Here is a 26,405-nt window from a genome sequence, read left to right as displayed (position 1 = left end):
ACACAGACTCTGGGATGAAGGCTTGTGGGCAAGTGATTTATTGAAGATGTGCTCCCAGGGTAAACCAGTGATGGAGGGTGGGAGTGGGGAAGCAGCCTGGAACAGGCGAGGGAGGCAAACCTGGGTGTGATTTCAGGCGCGTCCAGCAGGGGGCCCCAGAAGGTTGGTTACAGCCCAGCATTTTCCCAAAGGCCTTAATGCTCCTGTAGGCAGCTGAGGTGTGCCAAGACCGGATGGACATTCCCGGACTCACCAGCTCTCCACGTATGAGGGGTAGGGCAGGTTCCAGGAGCCCCGGGGCAATCCTCCAAGAAGAGCAACAGCTACCGGAAGCTGAGGCAAGACCAGATGGCTGCCAGGGTCGGGGCATGCAGAAATCAGGTTCAAAGGGTGGGAGAGGCAGACTCTGCTCCCGAGGGCCCCCTTGGGTGGCTGAAGGCAGAGGTGGCAGTGGCAGAGGGTGGGGCAGGAGGACTTGGCAGAGAAGGACTTGGCTGGGAGGGGCCGAGGGCCTTGAAGCTCCGGCAGAGGGACTCAGAGGGGCTTCCCCAAGTGGAGCCAGATTTGGCCGGATGTGCGCCTTGGTCATGTGGTGTGAATTGTGGGGTTCACAGGATTGGGACCCGAGTCCAGGACTAGCTCTTCTTTAACCTGGTGTGTGGCCTCTGGCCATTCACCTTCATCCTGGGCCTCAGTTTCCTCCTGTAGTAAGTGAGGGACTTACACAAACACCTCTCAAAGCCTAATAATATTATTAGCATCTATCCATCCAACCATCCATCTATCCACCACCCATCGATTCAGTCATTCATTAACAGAAGAGTTTCTATTAATGATCTCCTTGGGGAATGAAGCCTTTGGTTGAGTCTCTCATGAACAAAAGAATAAGAATATATTATCTTGTTCTTAAAGTCACTTACATTTAGTTGAAGAGGCTGTCACAGGCCTTTAGGAAATTTGGGGATAAGAAAATTTTTTTAACAGGTTACTTATAGTCTAGGCTTCTTGGTAGAAACAGAACTCCAGATGAAAAACCAATTAGAAGCCAATGACCCTTTGTTCAATATTGTGTAGATAAAGCTTCTAGATGAGTTCCCATGTTATATCAATGCAGGAAAACATTCTTTAAATGCATTCAAGCCTCTTCCTGCCTCTAGCTTTCAGGGCCCACTTGCTTGTTCTCCTTTCTGCTTCCCCACTGTGGGTGGTGTTTTTCCTTCCAGGTCAGCACTGCATGTGTCATGATGTCATGATATCATGTCACATCTACAGGTGTGCCTCTCACACTGAACTTTGAGCTCCCCAAGGGCTGGGACCAGATTTTTCATACAACCATTCAGGCACCTTGCACAGTATCTTCAACACAGTAGAAATTCAATACAATTCTCTTAATCTTTGCCTCAGTTCAATGGAAAGAAACCAGTCAACTGAGCAATACAGAAAGATTAACCAGATTTTTTTTCCTCTTGGCTTTTGCCTGGAGTTGGAAATCTAGGTCCGAGTAAGTAACTTCATTTCCATTAATCAAGATTCTTCCATTTCTATGTCAAAGTCTGTTCCTAAAAATGGACAGATTCCTCTAGTACATGGGTTGAGTCAGATCCTATTCATTTGACTGATGGTCTGTCCAAAGGACTGAAAAGAAAGGTTCTTACCCCCCAGTATTCAATCTGGCCTCTTGGTGATCAAGTGCGCATGGTGATCTGGCCAGCATTAATGAGTACATCAAAAGAAACCCAGCTCCTTCTTCCAACAAGGTTGTTTCAACCTCAATTGCATATGCAATATTAATGTGCTTTATTTAAATATTAATCAGCCTAAAAGCCTGAAGCGATGCATGCAATCAATACTTCATAGCATCTGAGTCATTCAGGACTGAGGCCTGGTCACTTCCGGCCGCCACCCTTTCATCATGGTGGCTTCCCAGCAAGCACAGGGCCCGAGCTCAAAGCTACCTGCTGCAGGCTGCGTTCTGACAGCCCTTCAGGGCGCTCCAAAGGCCCCTCTTCAAAGCCAGTCACAGTCAGGAGCCCATCAAAAGAGTGGAAAAGTACAGGTCCTAGGGGGTGGCCTCTTTTCTTTTCCAAGAACTTCCGTTGGTGAAATTACAACCCTGGAGCATAAATAATGTTCCAAATTTTGAACTGAAACAAAGAGCATAATTTGTCTTCTCCCATCTGAGAACTTACTTTCATTCCCACCAACCTCCGGAGTTCTAAGCATTACAGAAAAGAAGGAGCTCTTGGTTATCTGTAGGTGGATTATCCATGCTGAGAATCACATTCTCTCCAGGTCTTCAGCCGCAGGGGAGGGTTGGGGGTGGTGGGGAAACCTCAGTTAACCTCTGTGGTCCTCTGTGCCCCTCACGAGTGACACAGGTGGTGCAGCACGGGGTGGGGGTGGATGACAGCTGCATACCAGCATTTCCCATCACCACTAACAGAGGCCCAAGACGCGACTGAGGTCCTGATTTCATTTGCAAAAGGATTGATTAATTAATACGCAATTGTGATTGATTAATATGCAATGAAATTTGACACAGATTTATTAAATGCCTGCTCAGTGCTGTGCTAAACGTTAAGAAGGACACAAAATTGAAGAGGTACTCACTTCCCTACAAAGAGCTTGTGATCTGGTTGCAATAGGGTCATACATTTGTTGGAAATAGCATTGTTGAATAAATAAATGGATGAATGAATGAGGAAAGTGTCAAAACAAATGATGAGGTGAACCATCAGAATCTGGTTGTTGTTTAGTCATCGTGTCTCTTTGCCACCCCGTGGACTGCAGCACATCAGGCTTCCCTGTCCTTCACCATCTCCCGGAGCTTGCTCAAACTCATGTCCATTGAGTCGATGATGCCATCCAACCATCTCATCCTCTGTCATCCCCTTCTCCTCCTGCCTTCAATCTTTCCCAGCATCAAGGTTTTTTCCAATGAGTCAACTCTTTGCATCAGGTGGCGAAAGTATTGGAGTTTCAGCTTCAGCATCAGTCCTTCCAATGAATATTCAGGGTTGATTTCCTTTGAGATTGACTGGTTGGATCTCCTTGCAGTCCCAGGGACTCTCAAGAGTTTCCTCCAACACTACAGTTCAAAAGCATCAGTTCTTCAGCACTCAAAATCTGGGAATATTGTCAAAGAAATACATGTGATGAGGCTTTTTTATTCCTAGAGATTTTATTTCTGTAGGTCTGGGATGGGGCCAGACAAATCTGTTTTCTCTTAGGCTGGGATGGCCTCAGTGACTGTGAGAGGACCTGGAAGAGAGTCTAGCATGGGAAACTGTAGAGCTGCTGCATAAAATGACCCTAATATGTCAGTGGGACCTCTTCCTTCCATCTTGGCTTCAAGCAAAGGGTCCTCTCTCCCTGTTTCTTCTGTTGCCTTGGATGTTCTTTTTCAAATCCATTTTTGAGATTGACTTGGGTAACCTTCACCTTTCAGTCTCTGCTTTCTTAGCCTCACAGTCTTACACGGAATCTGGAGGTACCCTGTTTTCTCTTTTGATAACACTAAGCTCATGTCCCTGTTTCTCCATCGGGACAGGCTGCCTGTGTCATCTCAACTTTCTTCAGAAAAAAATGGATGTTTATTGAGCATCTGTTATCTTTCAGGGGCTTCCCAGATGGCTCAGTGGTAAAGAATCCACCTGCAATGCAGGATACTCGAGTTTGATCCCGAGGTTGGGAAGTTCCCCTGGAGAAGGAAATGGCAATCCACTCCAGTATTCTTACTTGGGAACTCCCACGGACAAAGGAGCCTGGAGGGCTACAGTCCATGTGGTTGCAAAGAGTTGGACACGACTGAGTGACTGAGCACACACATTATCTATCAGGAGATACACACACAGTCTTTCACGATACCTCACAGCACACCTGATAGGAAATTAAAGTTCACAGAGGTTTACTCGGTGAGTCTAAGGTTGCACGTCTGTGAGCCGGGAAGCCGGGAGTCACGCTCAGGGTTCACTCAGTTTCCACACTGGCCCTGGGGGTGTGCTGGCCGCTCCGCCAGTGTCAGCCCCACACCCTGCCTGGCCCTGTTCTGTATGGGTGGCGGGTAATCTGGGGAGAACTGGCTGACACCCACTGGGGTCTCCTCCCTGGTAAACTACTTGCCTTCAAGTCTTTGTTTCAGTCTGCCTCTGAGAAAACCCCCACCACAGACGGAGGCCCTCTCTGGATTTTACAGAGCCGCCAGCCTTTGCTTCACCCCATCAGCTTCAGCAGAGCGGGCTTGGGAACAAAGCGGGAGATGCTCGGCTTCACCTGTCCCACACCCTGAAAGCTGCGATCTCGGTCACACCTGCCTGTCCTTGAACAAAAGTCTCCCTCTATTCTGCAGGCCTGGGAGGACCACAGGCTTGGACCTGCACCGTGAACACGTGATCATTGCTGCAGGGGACCACCCAGCACAAAGACAGTGACCCCCGCTGCCTGCCCACCCCTCACCTGCAAGTCATGCCCCTGGCCTATGTCATTACGGACCACAGGCTCCTCCGAAGAACCTGTGTCTGGTTTCTCACAGTGGGTCCAATGTATGGCCATCTGATTGAGTTGGAGCCCATATCCAGACTGTTTCTCCAGAGAGGCTGGGTAAAGGAACACTGATTTCAGCTTGGTCTGAAATAGGGACTTGGCCAAGACTCATTTCATGTTGTTACTATTGAGATGAAGAGAGAATTTATTTATTTGGAATAGTGAGCGTTTACCAGGGAGAGTGGATCCTCAGGTTAAATTCAATCATAGAACAACAGAGCAACAGTGGAAGTGGCTTCTATCATTTCTTGCTCCTAACATTCAACAGATTCAGGGTGGAGTTGTTGAATTAAATTAACACTAGTGACTTACATTTGTATATTAATTTGCAGTTTTCAGAGGATTCAAATTCTCAGTTTAAATGGAAAGAATGCTGGACGACCAGCCTACCTTGAGTCTTGTCTTTTAATATGCAGAATAAACAAGCTTTGATAATAATTCTGCTCTGGGAAATGTTTTTCTTGGCTTGATTATGAAGAAGTTTTTGTCCTTTTGTCTAAGAGCCTCTGATAGGGGCTTTTACTTCTCACTGAGCAAGTTTCTGTTTATTTTAACCTTTAATAAGTTGCCAAGTCATCGTCCCTCAGACAGATGTTGCCAGGACCCAGCCTGTCGTTTCCACACACTTGATGGGCTCCAGCTGCCTGTTTCCACTTCTGTTTGTGGAGGGCTCTTCTCGAGATGTTGGGGAGGGCAGAGGTGCTGGGGTCTTAATGTCCCCTGGGAGAAGCCCTCAGCAGTGACTGATGGGAGCTGAAGTATAAACACCCCAGCTTCCAGGTGTCCCATCCCATGTGGGAGAACTCTGGTGCCCAGCATGTGCTCACAGATGCCCCAGTGGGATTAAGTTCCGGCTGGTTTGCCATGGTGACTTGCTTGAAATGCACCTCCTGCCGCTGCCTTCCCTCTCCCATCTTATTCCGTCTGCCTCTCATCTTGCTTCCTAAGGTCACCTCCCAAATAAAACACTTGCCCTCAAACCCTTGTCTCAGGTCTGCTTTGGCTGGAACCCAAACGTGGACTTTCCCAAAGTTAGTACATTTCTCTAGAAGAGCACTGGCTAGCTCTTGAATCCAAGCCATTAAGTCACCTAACAAGGTGTGAAGCTGCCTGTTAATCCTTTGCTCAAACAATTTTTGAGTTTATCACCATCCACTGACTTCACTGCCCTCTTGGGCAGGTCTACTCCACTTGCCATCCTCATTCTGTTAATTGTAGTGTAAAATTTTTAATTAAAAATAAAGAAGATAAATCTGGCAGCTTTAAAGTTGCTTTAAAGTAGCTTTAAAGTTGTCACTCTCAACCCTACCCAGGGTGAAGGAGACGCATGACTGGTGAAAACTAGCTGGTTCAAGTTTTCCGCTGAGGAGTTAAGGATGGGCTATTTGGGTGTTCAGTTTTCTCACTTCTACCAAAGACAGAGGACATTTTCAAAGGCATAGTATAGTTAGACATACTCACTTCATAAAGTTAAAAGCGTTTTGGTGAGTGCTGAAGACATGGACCCTTCCTCTGGTTGGAAGTTGTTGAATCATGTGGTTCTGTCCAGAGCTCACAGTTTCCATTTGGGTCTTAGATGTCATCTAGTTTAAGTCATTTCTTCAACAACCCTGCCAAATGGCCATCAATGCTCTTCAGGAACATTCTCAGGTAAGGAGAGCTCATTACTTCCTGGGAGAGCTAATGCTTTTTATTTATTCCTTAATCATTAGTTTTTGCTTTAACTGAACTAAAATCCTCCTGCAGTGGTCACTCATTGGTGGGAATTTCCATGGGAGAAACTACTGAACAGGTTGAATGCCTCATCCATTCTAGAGAACTGGAAATATTTGAAAACGTATTTAATGTGCTTCTTAAGTTGTGTGTGTGTGTGTGTGTGTGTGTGTTTTTCCAATTCTTTTCACTCTCCTTAGCCTGTTGTGGTTTGGAGACCCTCAACCACCCTTGTCACCATCTGTCACTACCTCTCTAAGAGTGAGATGCCCATTGGAGGCAACCTAGTTGTCCAATTATTGGGGATGGCAGAGTTTAAGTAAATTATCACATGAGGCAATACTGTATAGCTTCTATAATCAGGTTTTGAAGATTATTTGATAATATAAAAATATCATGACATAACACATGGAAGGGGGGATACTGTATATGCAACAAGAGCCCAGTTTTATTAGAAATATACACATAGAAATGAAGTCCAAAATATGTCAAAATGTTAAGAATGGTGATATAGCTAGTTCTGAATCGTTTTATGTTTTTCTGCATGTTCTATAGAGGACATTTTTTTTTTTAATTTATAAACATTTGTTTTGGAAAGAAACAAAGGAAAGAAAAAGAAAAAAGAAAACAGCACTCAAAGAACTCATAGACTTTTCAGATGTGTTCTGATATTGCAGATTTGAGGGGAGCTGACACCCTTCAATGTGTATCTTTCACTTTCCTGATTCAGATGAGGGTTTTTGGCAGGTGAATGACACTGTCCACTGGCATTATACCTACCATTCACCAGAGCCCCGGAAGAATTTTTTTCCCACTTGAATTACTGTCTCTTTTTAATCTGGTGACTGGTGTTGAATTACTATCTCTTTTTTGTCTGGTGACTGGTGTTGGGAACAGCTGTCACAGAAACACCTGGGCTGGGCAGGGGTGGCCAGGTCAATCTCCAGTAAGGGCAGTAAGTAGCCTTAGAAAGAGAGAGGCATGTGCTGCCCACTGTCCAGCCTGACTGGCAGCCACCCCACAGTGATGCTCTACAGGTTGCAAGAGGAATTCATTCAGGGAGGAAACTAGAAGTGCCTCAGTTCCAAGGGCAGCCCTGAGGCCGAACCTCCGCCTGCAACTGGTTTCCCTACCATTTCTCTGCAAGGAAGGGCTTCCAAGATCAGAACCTGGGAGAAAACGAGGCACATGCATCTCCCCACCTCTTCTTGGCAAACTCTCCATGGTTCTGCATTTCTGGGGGAGGCAGGGCTTTGGAGTAATCCAGGTGGCAAAAGTGGTAAGGAATCTGCCTGTCAATGCTGGAGATGCAAGAGATGTCTCCATCCCTGGGTGGGGAAGATCCCCTGGAGGAAGAAATGGCAACCCACTCCAGTATTCTTGCCTGGAAAAGTCCATGGACTGAGGAGTCTGGCGGACTACAGTCCATGGAGTCGAGAAGAGCTGGACATGTGAATGCACACACGGGGCTTTCAAGGAGACAGACAAGGCCCTGCGTAGGGCGGTCCCTCTAAGGAAGCAGAGGAACAGCCAGGCAGTGGCTCCATGTGCCAGCAGGGAGGCCTGAGAGGACGAGCACCTGCTGTCCTTAGACTCTGCAGATGGCTGGGAGTCTGAATCTATTGAAACAGCTCCTAGACTGTTCTTTCCTTTTTTTGGTCTATTTTTTAAAGTCTTTACTGAATTTGTTACATTATTGTTTCTGTTTTACCTTTCGGTTTTTTGACCCCAAGGCACGTGGGGTCTTAGCTCTCTGACCAGGGAATCGAACCTACACCCCTCGTGTTGGAAGGTGAAGTCTTTGCAACTGGACCACCAGGGAAGTCCAAGTTCTTTATTGCCTGATCTAGCAGAGTGGATTCTCATTCATCCAGTGAGATTTGGATTGATGCCTGTTGTTTCTCTCTGGAGGCACATTGGCTGGACAACGCCAATGATTAATTTAACTTTTTTTTTTTCCATTAAAAAAGATGCTCAGCCCAATGTACACTCTTCTAGGTTTATAAGACCCATGAGATCAATAGAAACCCAGCATGTCTGTGTTCTGCTTCCTAATTTCCTGTCCACCACACGCATGTAAAATCTCCCTTCTTGTTTTGCAGTGTGGACACTCACACGTTCCAGGAAGAACGTGGATCCCCAAATACTTCTTGTTAATCATCTTTCCTCTATTTAAATCTATATTCTCTAAATATATGAGTCTTTTCAGCAAACAAAATACTAAAAAAAAAGTACCTAGATCTGGAAGTTGTAGGAGAAATATAGCTTAGTAATAGTTTGGGTTATTTTGAGTGACTACACTGATGCTTTAATGGTATACTCCCTGGGGTTATAGTAAACTGATCACTTAAGTTTAAAGGGTTTGCAGATCTTATCAGGAATCAGTAGGTGACTTGCTGGATCAAAAGTCAGAGCCCAGACATTTACTGTGATTCCCTGTTAATATTTCTCCTCTGTCAAGGGAAGCAATATGCCATATTTGAGTTTGTGGGGAAAGTCATCAGGACAAAGATAATCTTAAGAAGGTGGCATGCTTGCTCTCATAAAGCTGTGGGTTTTGTGCAAGTTGCTGCCCTTTGGGCTTTTTGCCATAGGTTTTGTCCAGCAAGAACCCAAATGGCTCATTTCCACCCTCCAGTCAATGTCCTCAGCTGGAGCTGATTTTAAACTTTGCCAAGGCTCTGTCCCTGCTCCCTTTACCTTTTCTTTCTTGACACTTTGTCCTTTCAGACCTCAGTTCCTTCTTTTTCTCTCCGAAGTCACTCACCTTTGCCTGGTCCAGGCCCCACGCCTCGTCTGTCTTTGACACGAGCTTCAGCTTCCATAAGATGGGCCATCTGGTATGCGTGCATGTGCAGGGTACCTGTGTGCCCTGGGTGTGGCCTATGTGCAGGCAGATGTGTGTGTGTGCGTGTGTCCTCCCACCACCAGGGGCACCAGAGCATTTAGGACACGCGCGATTCCCCACACAGGGCAGCTTACACTTACGTAGTTCGAGGCCAGGTCCGGGTGGAGGTAGTCAATTCCTGTGAAAAGACAAGAGCACAGGAACAGAGGGTTAATACCTGCCACGCGTCCTCAGGAGACCTGCTCAAGAAGTCACCTTCTGTGTGGGCATCAGAAGATGGGGAGGGGGTGAGCACTGGGCCCCCGCCTCAGGTACCCCTGGGGGAGGGCACTGCCCACCCCCACACCCCAGATGCAGAGCCAGTGGCCACCAGATGTGTCAGAGGAGTGAAGCCAGTTACAGCTCAGGGCCCTAGCATAACACTTCTGACACATATGTCAGCTTAGTGGCCCCAAGATGGACGTCTCATCAGAGAAGTGATCTAAGAGAGATTTGTGGAAGTGCTGACATTTCTAAAGCATCAGCTGGCATTTCTTCTGAAGTGAAGCCTGCCCTGGGGAGGAAAAGCGATGATTATTTAACAGGGCTCAGACAGCAGTGGATTAGGAGAGCATTGCCAGGCACGGAAATAACAAGAGAAACATGGCTTGGCGAGAAAAGCCATTAGGCAAAGGGCAAGTGGCTTCCTGGAGGTGTCCCAGGTGGGAACTGGTTCTTGTTTTTGCAGAAAGCTTTCCAGGGGGCCTGAGACCATGAATCTTCTGGTGGGAGTCCTGTGCTTTCTCCCGCATGCGGCCTATCTTGTCCAGGGTCATTGCAACAGTAGGATTATGGTCCCTGATGCTGCTGGGATCCATCAACATGTAGATCTCAGAAAGCACTGAGGAACTTCAAAGGGCAAACTGCAAAGCTCTCATCCAGGTCTGTAGTATCTAATCACTGAAAAGCAGCAACAACATCAGAGCATCCAGCCCTCTCAGAAATTGGCTGGGTTCCTGCGCTACCTAGTATGGTTATGAGTGTAGTCTTTGGAGTCAAAGACCAGAGTTTTAATCCCAACCATGCTGCTGACTGGCTGAGTGACTTCAGGCAAGGTACTTGGCTTCTCTGTGCTTGCATTCTTCTCAACCTGGTAGGGGTGAAAACAGTGTGGTCTTATTCCAGAGGCGTCAGTAACTCTATTGGGTTGCAATATTTGCAAGCCAGAGGCATCATTAAGTCTTGATCATGATTAAGTGTCAGTCATCTTTGCTGCATGCATAACAAGGCCAGGCCACATTGTAGCTTTGTCCTGCAAAAAAGAACTTGCATCCAAATATTGTATTTTTAAAAGGAAGTTTTCCTTTTTTTTTCTGGTTGCACAAGTAATTCCTGGACTGGGAGTCACTGATCTACTGATGTTTTCACATCAGAAGCAACTGCTGATGTTACTCTGCTTTCTACAGTTTGGGAGACGATAGCCAGGCCCTTCTCTTTCACCTCCTTTACCCTGCTCCCCAAAACTGCAGGAAGATGGGGGAGGAAGATAAAAAGGCTAATATTTTTAAAGTTTAAGACCCTTGTTCTCAACCCTGATTCAGAGATGTCAGTGTAGGCTGTGGGATGGAGCTGGGGATAAGCACAGGCTTCCAGATCCAGTTCTATCCGGGCTCAGGCACCGAAATGTTTGTGTGACTCTGGCCGCATAGATTCTCTGAGTCTCAGCTTCCTCATCTTTGAAACGGAAGTACTGTTCTCCTCGAAAAGCAGTTTTCGAGGTCGGAGCCAGTTCACTGAAAGTGTTTAGCTTGCAGTAAACACGTAACCAATTATATTCCTTGCATCCTCATCAGTACTTTCATTGACCACATTACTAGAGTTTTGTGGATGGTGCAGAAAGAAGAAATAATTCAAAAAGTCTACAGGCTTTATTTTCTTGAGCTCCAAAATCACTGCAGACAGTGACTGCAGCCATGAAATGAAAAGATGCTTTCTCCTTGGGAGAAAAGCTATGACAAACCTAGACAGCATATTAAAAAGCAGAGACATCACTTTGCTGACAAAGGTCCATCTAGTCAAAGCTATGGTTTTTGCAGTAGTCATGAATGGATGTGAGAGTTGGACTATAATGCCAAAGAATTGATACTTTTGAACTGTGGTGTTAGAGGAGACTCTTGAGAGTCCCTTGGACGGCAAGGAGATCAAATCAGTCAATCCTAAAGGAAATCAGTCCTGAATACTTATTGAAAGGACTGACGCTGAAGCTGCAGTTCCAATATTTTGGCCACCTGAGGCAAAGAGCTGACTCATTAGAAAGGACCTTGATGCTGGGAAAGATTGAGGGCAGGAAGAGAAACGGGTGGCAGAGGATGAGTTGGTTGGATGGCATCACCGACTCCATGGACATGAATGTAAGCAAACTCTGGGAGATAGTGAAGGACAGGGAAGCCTGGTGTGCTGCAGTCCATGGGATCACAAAAGTCCAACATGACTGAGCGACTGAACAACAGCAGCAACTTGGTTTTAGAGTGTTGTGTTGAAATTAAATTGTCCTATATGTTTGTTGAAATTGGTAACATTTTGTGCACTCGTTGTTAGGCAAAACATGTTACAAACAGATAAGTTTAAAAGAAAAGATACACACACATGCAGAGAATAAGTTTCTTTTTTCCCTAACAGTTAATTTTTAAAATATGGCTTCCTGTTCTGATGATTCAAGTTACTTAGGAGAGGAATTTTCTAAGATGTGATAGTCTCATCTCTGTGATGGGAAAAGCCCAGAGATAATTTGAAGACCAAGGAAATCAGAATTAAAACAAGATAAATTTAGCCTAATTAAAATAAAGGATCTTTAATTAGGTTAAGTGGAAGACTGAATGTTAAGTTAGAACAGACACAGACTTTGGTCTGAGGAAGATTATTGACAGATGGATTAAGGATGACAGACATGATCCAGAAAAATAATAATGAACTAAGCATGAAAACGATAACCTGGTAATTAAATAGTATTTCAATGTTTTGGTATATTTGATTATCTTTTGAGGCGGAAGACACTGAATACATCTTCTTAATCAGCTTATTTATTTTTCAATTCTTGTATTATTAATGGATTCATTCTTGTTTTCATTCACAGGTTTATGTTCAGCAATGAATGCCAGGTGCTACGCAGGTCTTGGAAAAACAGACCATTTAGACACAGAACCTGAGCTGAACAGCCACCTAAGGCTTGCAGTCTACAGGGGGCGCTGACTCATCACCAGACCATCATGATGCAATATGGTGCGCAAATGACAAATACTTGGTTATACTTTAGTTCATAAATCACTGGTATCCTGTCATTAGTTTGAAAGTCTTCTCTACAACAATCCAAATCCTCAGGAATTGCTGGCAGTTCTGGAGCCCTCAGGGAATCAACAAGGGGCTGCATGTACATATCCTTAGTTACAATGTTAACAGTTCAGTTGAGACTTTGGAGGTTTTGTAAGAGCAAAACCACTTGCCTGTGACCCCTTTTAAGGGTGCTGCTCTGATCCCCCAGATGCTTGGTGATGAAATGGTGATTCCAGTATAATCTAGGCAGGTTCCCCCCAGACCTACATGCATCTTTCTCCTAGGTGAGCTGGCCTCAACCGTGGTGCTTTCTGAGCCAAAGCATCAGGAAGGAAAAACAGGTAAGCTGCCCACAGTGGCATGAGTGTGTGCGTACACATATACACATACACTCACTCTTGTGAGAGCTCCTTTTTTTCCCTGTGAAAGCCCTTGGCCACTGGAGAAAGCTTTTGCCTCCACTTCAAAACATCTCACACCTCAGAAAGCACTGGGCATTGTTTTCATGTCGATATTTAATTGAGCCCACACAAAGACACGCTGATTTTAAGCACGCTGTCTGTCCTTGTTTCCCATCAATCCTGCTTCAAAGGCTTGCTTTAGAGAACATCATATTCTTTGAGGATCTTGAGAAGAGAAAGGCTCCATTGCTTCATTTCTGTACAGACTTTATATGTAATTGGACCAGTACTGCCCAGCGGAGCTTTTATGGAGGATCCAGACGGCTGATGAGAGGTGAAAGTGCATCCCCAATGAGAAGCCTGCAGGGTAGAGGTACTCCAGAATCTCGGCAGAGCCAATGGCACATGTAGTTAGAAAAACAGCAGTTCATCAAACCCTTTGGCTTTCATATCATGATATATAAAAAATAAAGCTCTGCTAAATCTTTGTCGGGCAGGCATGTGGGATAGAATTAACAGTACAGGGGGGCAAGAATAGTAAACTGTGATCACTTTGCTTTACCAGGGCTCATTCTGAAAGCAGCAATAAAGTCAAAATGCTTTTGGGGATCTAGAGCCACACTGCCTACTGGAACTTTCTGTGATGATAGAAATGAAGTGGAACTGAATTGCCACTAGCCCCATGTGGTTATTGAGACCTTGAAATTAAGTGAATGTGATTGAGGAATTGAATTTTTAATTGTATTTAGCTTTAACTAATTAAAACTTAAATGTAAATAGCCACATACGGCTAGTGGCTACTACATTGAACAGTGTGGATCTAGAGACATAGGTGGTAAATATAAACAGGTTTAGAAGCTGTTTCAAGGTGAGATATAAGCAGTGTTTGTTGCTGCTGTTGTTGAGTCGCTAAATCCTGTCTGGCTCTTTTGTGACCTGCATGGACTGTAGCCTGCCAGGCTCCTCTATCTGTGGGATTTCCCAGGCAAGAATGCTGGAGTGGGTTGCCATTTCCTTCCCCAGGAGATCTTCCCAACCCAGGGATCGAACCCACGTCTCTTGCATTGGCAGGTGGATTCTTTACCACTGAGCCACCAGGGGAAGTCCAGTGGCCCCAGTGAGAAATTATAATTCAGTGGTTGTCAACTTTCATTTGTTCATTAAAAAAATGTAAACTTATTAATTCAGTACATATTGGTGAAGGGCTTGAGGATCACTGACGTGAGGAGGCTGAGGATGTCGGCACAGTATACATGACCATGCCCAGCCTCTGGCCCTCCTACCTCTGACTCCCAAACGATGGATCTTTTCTGTTCCAAAGACATGCAAAAGACACACTTGGTTCCAGATGAATGAAGCTTTTGGAATACTCACCATCGTCCATAATTCCAATGGTAACACCTTTCCCTGTGTATCCCAGCTCCCAGGCTTCTGCCACATTCAAGTCGAGACCGGGAGTACCATCAGCTTGCCCGGTATTGATCTGGTTCAGGAATGCCAAAGCAGAGGCTCTTATTAGTTTGGTGTAGATGGTAAAGTACCAGATGGTAAGTATTTGCTTGACACACTCTGCAGCCACCTGATATTTCAGGGCCAGATCAGAGGTCACGTCTTCCATGAAACAGGACTTAGGGGTGTTCCCTCCATCTACCTCTTCTAGTCTGCTCCTTCTGTTTTTTGATACACAGAACACCGGTATTTTCTGTCTCATGGAAATATTCAAATGCAATTTCTGTCTCCCTACCTCATTACTGGATCATCATCTTTAAACTCTTGAGGACCAACATTGCAAGAAACCCTCCCCAGTTTAGAATTAAGTGCTCACAACTCTTGTAGCTCTGTATTTATTCCTCACTTTCAGAATTTAGTTCGTATTGTTTTGCTTTATTCTGATTGAATAATTTCCTCACTAAATAATAATATCCTTTGCAAGAGGGAGCATGCTCTATTTACCTTTTAAGTTCAATACCCCCACACCAAGTCTCGCTTAAAATTATTTGTTGAACTGAATTAAAGAGAGCTGCCTTACCTTTAGTGCAAGTTCTAATATAAGAAATAAAAAAAGCCTTCCCCCTTAAAAAATCAAAAAAGAAAGAAAAGGAAAAAAGAAAAATTCCATACAAATATGTTTACTACCCTCTTCTTATGCATTTTTGTCCTGCAGAGATTCTCTCAAAGATAAATCATTAAAAAAAAAAATAGGGAAGTTAGAGCTGGTATTGACTGATGCCCACAGTGACAAGTAGCTGGTATGATGCTGCTGAAACATGTAAATATCATTCAGTTCAGTTCAGTTCAGTTCAGTCGCTCAGTCGTGTCTGACTCTTTGCGACCCCATGAATCGCAGCACGCCAGGCCTCCCTGTCCATCACCAACTCCCAGAGTTCACTCAAACTCATGTCCATCCAGTCGGTGATGCCTTCCAGCCATCTCATCCTCTGTCGTCCCCTTCTTCTCCTGCCCCCAATCCCTCCCACCATCAGAGTCTTTTCCAATGAGTCAACTCTTATTAGCGCTCTTTATAGAAATGACTACTCTTCTCCTAAGCACATGTGAAGATGACACCTCATGCCCTGGAAGTTAGAACCATGTGACTGGTTTTGGCCAATGGAATGTGAGTTTACATGCCATTCATCACGTCCAGGCAGAAGCTTTAAGAGCCAGCGCGTGATTTGCTTTTCTCCCGCCATTGAGTTGCTCCTGTAACCAGGGATTGGGATGCAGCTAAGATAAAGCCTGGGTACCTAAGGGATTTCAAAGTGTTGGATGCATAACGTGAGTGAGAAACAAGCTTTGATGTTGTTATTCCACTCTGATTTGTGGGTTGTTTGTTATTGTAAGATACCTAGGCAATCCTAACACACATAAACTCATTCAGTTACCCAGACTGGATTTATAGAATTCCCTGCCCTGAAGCCTAGAGCATAGTCCAGCTCTGAAACTCCAAGGGAAAAATTGTGATGCATTCCTACAATGGGCTGTTTATAAATTACAAACATTTACAAATTAGTCACCCCTTCCATTCCATATACTCTGTGGTTTGGGTTGGTTTGGAGGCACGTGAGCCCGTCTCTTTTAAACATAACCCAACCCACCCAAATAGGTTGTGAAAATATATTCGTTTCACCAGACAGACTAGGATTCTGTGCCTTGAATCCTACATCAGTTAAGCTCTACTGAATTGACTGCCTTTATTGTAGGAAGCACCAATAGGTGGTACTCCTGCGACTTTAGTCTCTGAGTTCTCTTGCTTGTCCCTTGTGAAGTCACCCCACTCTTTTCTCTTACACCTGTGGCCCCATCCTTGCCTCCCAGTCCTCTACCTTTTGAGGCCCTGGTTACTCCTCCCAGAACGTTGACTTGACTTTCACATGTTTCTGCAAGTCTTCACTTATACACTGGTCTGGGAGAAACCAAGCAGCTCTTGGTAGTTGCTTTGAACCCAGAAGGTTATGGCTGTTTAGCAGTTCCAGAAAGAAAGCCGATTAGAGAATGAGATGTGTGGAAGGTGATGGAAAATCAATACTGATCAGAGGGGACAGAAAAGTTCCCCCAAGCTGGTGCTGGCTAGCATCCCACAGACTAATGAGGAAATAGAAATGCATCTTTTGTCTGAAGTCCCAGGATGGGAACCATTATGAAGGGGACCGAGATGCTTACCAGGTACCATTGCTTCGTGAAAAGAGGGTCATTCACGTTGATGTCGATCTCGTTGATGTCTCTGTACCCTCGCTTTTTCCGGTTGAATCCTTCCTGCTGCAAGGCCCTCTTTACCTGGAATGACAATGCCTGAGTGTTACCTGACTATTGGCCGAACACCCCTCTTCTAGAATTCATTTCCACAAATTCAAATTCCGTTTGTATATAATGTTTTTTTTTTTTTTCATTCCCTCAGTAGAAGCTGAGCTCATCTCATGAACACTCTTACTTTCTGATTATTTCCTAAGATAATTTACTATTGTTTGCTTTGAACAAAAAGGCCATGGGGATGGCCTTCAGGGAGTTTTGTGAGAATAAGAATTAGGTGGAGATAAGGTGGTATGGGGCATTAGGTGAAATAAAACAATGAAACACTTGCATTAAGGGAATGAATGTGATTTCAGAGAGGGAGGGGGTGGACCCATCACAGCCTAGTTTTCTGGAGGCACCATAATGAAGAGGAAAAGTTAAAATTTTACAGACATTTTACCTCCTGCTCCTTCTGCCTCTGTAACCCAGCTTGCTCCTTACAAAGTCTGGATCACATAGGTCTCAGAAAGTGGGGACTCAGAATACTAGGAACTGGAGCTTATCTCACTCACCCTTGTCCTGCTCTTTGCAATCGCTCTAGCCCCTGCAAACCTGCTTAATCATGCCTGTCTGTGTATAGAAAGCTCTGTAACCCCTTTGTTCGGGGCTCAGAGCTTGGAGTGTTAACTCTTCCGGAAGCCCGCCAGCGTAATAAACCTGACTATCCAACTCTCCGAGTGTGGTGCGTGGTTTCTCCAGTACTGGTTTCCGCAACAACAGTAGCCACTTTTATTGACAGTCCTGTACTATCACATTTGGGAATCAGCCAAAACGAAACATCAAAACAAGAAAAAAAGAAAAACCTGCCCGACAAGCCAGTAAGTCCACAACAAAGTTCTAGAAGGTGAGTAAGGGAACCTCAAAGATTAATTGGTGCTCTCTTTGCAATGATGACACTTCATCTGGGGACAGTCAGATTGAACCCCAAGCCCTTGGATGGAAATGAAACTTAGGAGCTGAATGAGGAGGCTCCTGGCAACAGCTGGGCTTTGTCCCAAAAGGGAAGCTTTCTTTCCACTTGGGCAAAAACGAACTCATCATGCAGTAGCTGTAGCTGAACATCTACCTGCTCCAGGACTATGCAAATGGGTAAAAGGGTATGTTCTGGATGCTGTTAATTTTTTACAATTATATTTTGTTGCCAAAGGTTCATTTCTCTTTCTGCCATGTTCCCCAGTATATTGGGGGGATGACCTCAAGCCCACTGGGTTCTGTGTTTGTGGGAGTGAAATTCCAGGCACCAACCTCTTGTAAAGGAACCGAAGCCTCTCTGCCTCAGAGGGTGTCTCTCTTCCAGGGTCTGCATCATGGGGAAATGGTGTGAGGGCAGAAAGGACCCTTGGAGGGTGTTTGTCTCAGAAGCTCACTCACCAGACCCCACCCCCTAAAGGATCCTTGCCACTGTTAGCCACAGCCCAGCCTGGAGCCCCCCAGGACCAATCCTTCAGCCTCCCACAGACCGTGAGCTCCGCACCACTTTCCAACAGATTCACTTTCACTTACATGATCCAGAATCAATTTCTGTTGCCTACACCGTATGAACTCAGATACGGGATGAGGGAAAACAGAAGACTCCACGTTAGGAGTGAAGCTGGAAGGGGGTGAATAGAGAGACCATAGGCGTGACTGAAAACCCTCCCCTTCCTTGCTGCCCTGGGAGGTGAGGGAGGCTGCGGCTGAGCAGTTCCTCACTTTCCTGCTCCACACGTGGACACAGGAAGGCCCGGGCTTATTCGCCAGAAAAATTCTCAATTCTGCAAGAAACTGTCCATGTAGAGAAGTAGTGGGTGTGCCATTTGCTCTGTGACTTCTTTTTGGGGAGTGGGGAGTCCAACAAGAGACATTCCCTGTGATACAGTTAACCCCTACCCCTTGAAAGTAAGGTGAAAGTGTTTGTCACTCAGTTGTATCCAACTCATTGTGACCCCACAGACTGTAGCCCGCCAGGCTCCTCTGTCCATGGGATTCTCCAGGCTAGAATAGAGGAGCAGATTGCCATTTCCTACTCCAAGCAATCTCCCCCACCCAGGGATTGAACCTGCATCTCTTTACCACTGAAACTCTGGGAAGCCCTTATTTACTACCTCAAGCTTCAATTCTATTTAGATTCTTCACAGATTGGGCACTCCAAACCTGAATTTCTTTGTCCTGACAATTCTTCACAAATTTATTGTTTCTTTGTCTAAAAAAAGCTGCCTGCTTTGGCCACTTCTTAGGTCCTGTGGATTCTATGAGACCTCCATGTGCATGAATTAAATTTTGTTTCTTTTTCTTCCATTAATCTGTCTCAAGTCCATTTTAGTATTAGGCCAGCCATGGGAACCTGTGAGTAGCACAAGGGAGGTTTCTTCCTCCCCTACACTCTCAACCTGTAAAGAGCCACCAAATGCCCCCTCTCAAAGCTTCTGGTTACTGGAATTTCCAGTACAGGAACTGGAGCTTGCCTGCCCACCCTGAGTGCCCATCTACCCATTTTGGTTCCACACCCAAGTCTTCACCTGCTCTGCTCTCAGATGGGGACCTTGCCTGGCCTCCCCTGGTTGGCGGTGGCCCCATCGTATAGACTTATGTTGGAAAACTCTGCAGGTTGTTCCCAGAAGCATGAGAACAGGAAGACTATCTCAGATTCCATCTTTTCGAATAACAGTAGAGGAATGGCTGTCACAACGTCACTTCAAACTCAGACCAAGTGCATTCAGATGAAAAGGCTGTCTAACTTCATTTCCATAAAATTAATTTTTAATTTCATAAATTAGTTTTTAATGGAGACCAGCGATGCTTTGGAATGCCATGCTTACTGGACAGCATCCTCCTTGTAACTCAGAAGCGCCACAGTATGACTTGAGAGGTCTATAGTTTTGCACCTTATGTTATCAAAAACCAAGAATCCTAAGATTGCAGAGTGCTTTCTGAATCATGTCCTCAGTGAAGATCACAGTTAGAGTTCCAAGAGGGATGAACACCTTTAAGACATATATTTTCACTTATTACACAAAAAACTAGATAACAGCGTTTCCCCTACAATGGTACCATATACTGCCATCAGTCACTTTTGTGTTTTGGTTCTTGTTCAATCCTAACTTGCATTTAAACCTAATTTTTACATAATAGTAATCACATCATTGATAAAATTGAGCACTCTTTCTTTGTTGAGTATCTGACCATAAGAATTTTAATACATTGCTACATAGCTCTCATCTTTCAATTTTTAATGGCTTCCTAAACATTCCATAGGGGAATGTACCATAACTTATACAACGAGTTCCCTCTTAGTGGTCATTTAATTGTTTTCTATTATAAGTGAAATTGCCATGAGCAGAGAGATGAGGTTATAAACTATTTTTAAAGACCTCTGGGGAAGGTTTCAGTGTTACAATTCTATGTGTGATAAAGCTCTTAATGTCAGAGAAGTATTTCCTAGCATCTATAATCTTCCCTCACATTATAACTAAAAGACCAGTTTTATTCTCTTTTCTTCCTTCTATGAACTGTAACCTTTCACAGATGATTCCCTTCATTACCACTTAGATGTAGGATCAATGACACACATAAAACTTAACCATGGCTTCTCGCCTTTTCAAAAAAAAAAAAAATGTGTATACATATATATATAAAACATACAGTTAGCTTCGGTATTTAGTTTTAGAATGCTCCCCCAAGTTGGTTCATTGACTTAAACATTTATACAAATAAAAAAATATGAGAAAGCAGGTGTATGTGTTACTGGGTATTATTTTATTACAAATGAACAGATGGATATTCTACGATTCAGGTTCAGGTTTTAAACCTTAATTGGAAACATGTACAAACACAGATTTTGCTGGAACAACTCCACCTACTGCCTTCCCTTCCTTTTGTCTCCCCTCAATGAAGAGATTTTCAGTCCACAAACATTTTTGTGAATCTACAATATGCTAGTTACAGACGGTACTAGGGTGAGGCAGACATCCCTGCATGTTGGCATACTCTTTTACAAGTTGCATTAACAAGGTACTTTCACTACATTTAATCTTCCCTGGTGGCTCAGATGGCAAAGAATCTGCCTGTTATGCAGGAGACCAGGGTTTGATCCCTGGGTAGGAAAGACCTCTTGGAGAAGGGATGGCAAACCACTTTGGTATTCTTGCCTGGAGAATCCCATGGAGAAAGGAGTCTGGTGGGCTACAGTCCATGGGATTGTAAAGAGTCCGACACAACTGAGCAACTAACACTTTCAGTTTCAAAGGAACTTGAGGAAACAAAGGTTCAGAGACCATTGGCCAAAAATTGAAAACATGGCAGTCACCCAAGTTGATCAGTTCTAAATGCTGTGAACTTTCCGCTAAAGCACACAGCCTCTCCCTGAGGCATGGAACATAGTCGACCTTCACCGAGTATAACTTCCTAAGGATCGGGGCGGGGATCACTTCCCTGCTGGGCTGATAATTAAATGGGCTTCCCTGGTGGCTCAGACGGTAAAGCGTCTGCCTGCACTGCGGGAGACCCGGGTTCGATCCCTGGGTCGGGAAGATCCCCTGGAGAAGGAAATGGCAATCCATTCCAGCACTCTTGCCTGGAAAATCCCATGGACGGAAGAGCCTGGTAGGTCACAGTCCCTGGGGTCGCAGAGAGTCAGACACGACTGACCTTCACCACCTATAACTTCCTAAGGATCAGGGCGGGGATCACTTCCCTGCTGTGCTGATAATTAAATAGCTGATAATTAGCACTGACTGTGCTGGGCAAGGGAGAGGCCAGGAGAAAGGGGGCAATCTAGGAATCTGCCTCCAAAGAGTAGGAGAACATCTAGGCTTGCAGTGAGCCTGTGAAGAAAAACCATAAAACATGGAACTAACGTGGGGCTGAGGGCACTTGGTTTGTGATCTGTGATGCTATTGATTGTGTCACACTACGCTTTTCTGTGTCATGGGCATGTTCAGTTGCTCAGTTGTGTCCGACATATTGTGACCCCATGGACCATAGCCCACCAGGCTCCTCTGTCCATGGGATTCTCCAGGCATGAATACTGGAGTAGGTTGCCATGCCCTCCTCCAGGGGAACTTCCTGACCCAGGAACTGAACTCAAGTCTCTGGTGTCTTCTGCACTGGCAGGCAGATTCTTTACCAATGAGCCTATTACAGGTTGACCTATGTCCCCTAGAAGACATGTTGAAGTTGTCATCCCTGGTAGCTCCGAAAGTGATCGAGTTTGGGGACGGGGCCATTGTAGATGTGATTAGTTCAGGTGAGGGCAGCCTGGGTCCTAATAGAGTACAGCTGGTGTCCTCATAAGAAGAGGATGGAGACACACACACACACACACACACACACTGTGGTGATGTTTATGGACTATGTCATCAGGATAAACTCATCACTGGGTAGGACTTTAAATTCTCATCAGGCAGTTACTGCCAAACGACCCCCAGAAAGCTTATACTGAATTGCATGCTCACTGACAGTGCATGAGAGTGTGGGGAACCTGAGCATGTGTGGCCCTCAGACACCCTAACATGGCTATTCTGTTTTGGGGGCCTGGGGTGCCGCCTGGGAACCTGTTCTTGAAGAACTCCTAGAGGGCCACGCCGTGTGTCCTGGACTGAGGTCTCTGGGAGACTCCAAACTCCAAGATCCCCTCCTGATTCTCTGGTGCATCAGTGATGCAGGAAGCAGAGGTTCCGAGCCTGGATGAACAGAGCAGTAGACTCAGCCCTGGCCTCCATGTCTCTTGAACTTTCCAGGTGATTCCTAAGAGCCCGGGGCTTGAGCAGCTGTGTGCTAGACTCCTCTATCCCCCGCTTCTTGTCTCTTGACCCCGTTCTGACACATCACAGAGAAACGAAATCGAACTACGGATGAGAGAGGGACAAAGTGCATCTACACTAAGCAACTTCAAGGGTGTGCTCTCTGTAGGAGACCAAACCCAAACCCATAAGAACATACATTGTATTTGCTTACAAAAAATTAAATCTCTCCTTATTCATCTCAGGTTGCTTGCTGGGAGGCGGGGGAGGGGAGGCTGAGGACTTTCTTTTTCTGATAGGTTCAGACAAAACAAAAATAGCTCTTCCAGAAACATTGTGCCCAATCATCAGCTGATACAGGCTAGGTAATTTACTGTACAAATTAAGAGAGTTTTAATTTTTATTTTTAAGAGCTGTGTTCTTTGGACAATTTGCTGCATTCTGGATATTCTTCCCACTCCCCACCCCTTCCCAGCCTCTGGCCCCTGGCCTGATTATCTGTCATGACTCTCCTGGGGTGGGGAAAGGACCCTCCTTTCTGGTGCATGAGATGCCAGAGCCATGCTGGGGGGCTGTCCTTTTAAGTTTTGAGCTGCTGGGGAGAATTGAAATGTATTGAGTTGGTCTTCATCTCATGGGAAGAACGATATAGCTTGACTTTTATTGAATATAAAACGTGGAAGAACAGGCTGTGTGGCATTGTGGACAAGAGCTGGTCTTTGGGACAGACAGGTGTGAATTAGAGACTCTGATATACCTACTGTTCACTATCATGAGATCTCAAGCAAGCTACAGAAAATATTTGAGGCTGTTTTTTTCACCTGTAAAATGGACGTGAGACCTAGTACCCACTCACACTGATTGAGCTGACTGTGTGCCAGGAGGTGTTTCAGACCTTTACGTACATCATCTCAGATAATTTTCACAACAATCTTGGGGCAGAAGAGGGATTAGGAGTGAAGGCACGAAAAGTCATGCAGGGAGCCAAAGGAGGAGCCATGAGTCAGATCTGTTACAGGTTGAATTATGACCCCCTGAAAAAAGTCACATGTCAGTGCTCTAATCCCCAGTGTGTCAGAATGTGATTGGGTTTTTTTTTTTTTTTGAGGCAATGTCTTAGATAATTCTGTTAAAATGAGGTCACTAAGGTGAGCCTTTATCCAGTATGGCTGGTGTCCTTTATAAGAAGAGGAAATCTGAACAAGGACCCATGGAGGAATGATACAAAGGGATAGGATGAAGATGGCCACCTCCAACTCTTTGCAACTCTATGGACTGTAGCTGCCTGGCTCCTCTGTCCATGGAATTCTCCACGCAAGAATACTGGAGTGGTTTGCCATTCCTTTCTCCCGGGCATCTTCCTGACCCAGGGGTCGAACCTAGGTCTCCCGCAATGAAAGCAGATTCTTCACCATGTGAGCCACCAGAGAAGCCCCTCAAAGCAGCTCAGCGTGTCTTTAATTCACTCTTCCTGCTCTTAGCTAGTGGAAGACAAATCAAGTTCAACATGGCGAGAGTACCCAGTTGAAGTCATTCTCATGGGTGTCTTAACTGCAGAAGACCCCCTGCAGGAAATGCACATAACCACCTCTCTCCCGGTAAATTTCCGAGGCAGCATGTTAGCTCTGTGTTTGAACCAAGGAGCTGAAGACAGTTCATCAAACAAGAAACCCAGAAAGGCCATCACTGCTGGATGAGGTGGGAGATTAGGGAAGAGGGAGGCCACATAAACTCAGATATTCCAATTCATCGCTTTCCACCCATCATTGGCCTTAGCTGTCAAGATCTGGAGGCAGAGGACTGTGGAGGGAAGACTTGACCCACGGGTGTCCTTCACCCGAGGTGGGGGCAGGGAGCCGGCAGAGAACATTCAGAGAGTCTGGCGGCTTAATTTCCTCCTTGAGTAGGCAGGTATGACTTCTCTGCAAGTCCAATTATAGGCAAATCACAGGGCTTAACTTTTCAAAGAACAGGGAGTTAAGCCATAACGATGGTTGAATGCACGGTATTGATTTCCCTCATTTAGAGAGGTTTGCCCATCTTTCAAGAATGAAGGCGACCAATTGAGAAGAGAGGATACGGTTGTGTGCCTCCGGCCACAGTTCCAGTCACTGCCTCTCAGTGACAAGATATTAACAAATTGCTATCTATCATCTAAAGCTGTGTATACAAGATATACTTTGAGCTAAGTCAGTGTAATTAGGGAGGGATCAAAAGATGCTTCTAGCAGAGCCAAGGACAGAGACCAGAGATGGGAATGCCTGTAGGAGGTAAACTACAGCTGGAAGGTGTGTGTAACGTCTTGATCTCAATCTTCCTCTTGACGTTCTCTTTCCACAGAGAATGTCACAAGTTGGGTTTCGGGGATTTTATTACAAAAAATAACATTAAAAGATGGTAGGAGCTGTGCCAGGTGTTGGGGCAGGGCTGGTTAGACTGAGGTACAGTTGAGAAGATGACTTTCTGAGGATGCCAGGAACCCCTAAATGCTGTCTGGGATCACAATGATGTGACCCTTTCAATGAGGTTCTCCTGAGAAATGTGGAAAAGAAGCAAAGCAAGGCTCAGTGGCTTTAGCATATTAATAGTTTTTGGCTACACACATAATGACTTGATGCAGAGTCTGCTGGCCAGGTGGTTGGCTCTGATTCCCACTGCAGGAGGGCAGAAGGACCTCAGGCTAACACAGAAGGCTCCCAGGAGGTCATAAGCGGGGAGGAGGAGGAGTGAGGCGAAGGCTCTGCCCTGTCCACGCCAGCTGCGGCCCCTCCAAGTGTCCTCACACATGACTCGCCCACTCAGTGCTCCGTCTTCCTGGAAAGGTACAGAGGTAAGAAGTGAAGAGAAGCCAGCAGGGCCCACAGAGAAGGTGCTTGTGGCACCCAGCTGGGAGGGAGTGGCTGCAGCTGAACCTAGAACACACAGCTTCCAGAAACTTCCTCCCCTGCACAGCCTCCATAGTGATGATGGTACCTGGTCCACTTCTGCTAATGGGCCAAACAGAGGATGCTGGGTAGGATGTCCCTAGGATCCCTAGTCCCCGTTCTACACTTGACTGGGGGTTCAAGAGTGTGCTTCTGGAAGGAACAGGTGAATCTGACATCAGGTACAATGCAAGTCTCATGAATTATGTCTACTGCTGGTCGCCTCTTTAGGCAGAACTGCAGTGTCAGGGGCACCTGGCTTGGTCCTATGGGTTTGTTGCCTTCGCTTTGCTTCCATGATCACAGGGTACTGATGATATCCCAGCCCAGATGCTGCCCCACAAATGTGTGTGGGGAAAAAGAGGATGGGTGGGGAGGGTGGGTGGTTCGGTTCAAGTCATGGCTCTACCTGAGCGCGAAAGACCGTGCACTGTGGTGCAGTGAACCAGCCCTAGGACTCAGAACCGGAAAGAACAGGTTCAGTCCTGGCGGAAGGGGTTAGCTTCTTATTTAGGTGTTCTGAGTAGCTCCCTCAGGTCTCTTGAGTCATGATTTCCTCATCTAGGTCAGGGGTGTTTTGTAAATAAAGTTTGTCAAATGCTGCTGTGCTCATTTGTTTATCTCCTGCCTCTGGCTTCCTTCACTGCAATGGCAGATTTGAGTGGTTGTAACTGAGGCCATGGGCTTCTCTGGTGGCTCAGATGGTAAAGAATCCACCTGCAATGCAGGAGTCCTAGCTTTGATCCCTGGGTCGGGAAGATTCCCTGGAGAAGGCAATGGCGATCCACTCCAATCTCCTTGCTTGGAGAATTCCATCGACAGACCATGGGGTGGCAAAGAGTTGGATATGACTGAGAGAGACTGAGCAAGTGCAAACAACTGAGGCCATGGGGCTCACAAGTCTGAAGTAGGTGCTCTCTGGCCCTTTACAGAAAGTTTGTGGACCCCCCAGTGTATAGCACCGAGATGGTAGAATTCTTGACCAGACAGGCTGATGGTGAGGATCATATGGAATGACCGTTCCTTGGTGGACACCATGTGGCACACGTTACATGTTCCTGTCTATCAGAGGATGGATAACGTGTCTATGGGATCCACCTCCTCTATGAGTGTGGAAGCAGGGGCAGAATTCTGAGCAGCGGTGCAAATGATGGGATGT

General features: G+C 45.6%; 1 protein-coding gene across 2 annotated transcripts in view; it reads right to left on the bottom strand.

Annotated features, from left to right (window-relative positions):
- The window catches only part of PCSK2 (proprotein convertase subtilisin/kexin type 2), a 240,427-nt gene that overhangs the window by 92,168 nt on the left and 121,854 nt on the right, over window positions 1–26,405 (bottom strand). For both annotated transcript variants that reach the window (XM_005214325.5, NM_174413.3), the window contains 3 exon segments: window positions 16,474–16,587; window positions 14,188–14,296; window positions 9,244–9,281 (listed from right to left, as the gene is read on the bottom strand). In XM_005214325.5, coding sequence (XP_005214382.2) covers window positions 9,244–9,281; window positions 14,188–14,296; window positions 16,474–16,587 — 261 coding nt within the window.

This window comes from Bos taurus, chromosome 13 (assembly GCF_002263795.3).
Source record: "Bos taurus isolate L1 Dominette 01449 registration number 42190680 breed Hereford chromosome 13, ARS-UCD2.0, whole genome shotgun sequence".
NCBI classification, from domain to species: domain Eukaryota; kingdom Metazoa; phylum Chordata; class Mammalia; order Artiodactyla; family Bovidae; genus Bos; species Bos taurus.
This window is presented reverse-complemented; position numbering and strand designations above follow the sequence as displayed.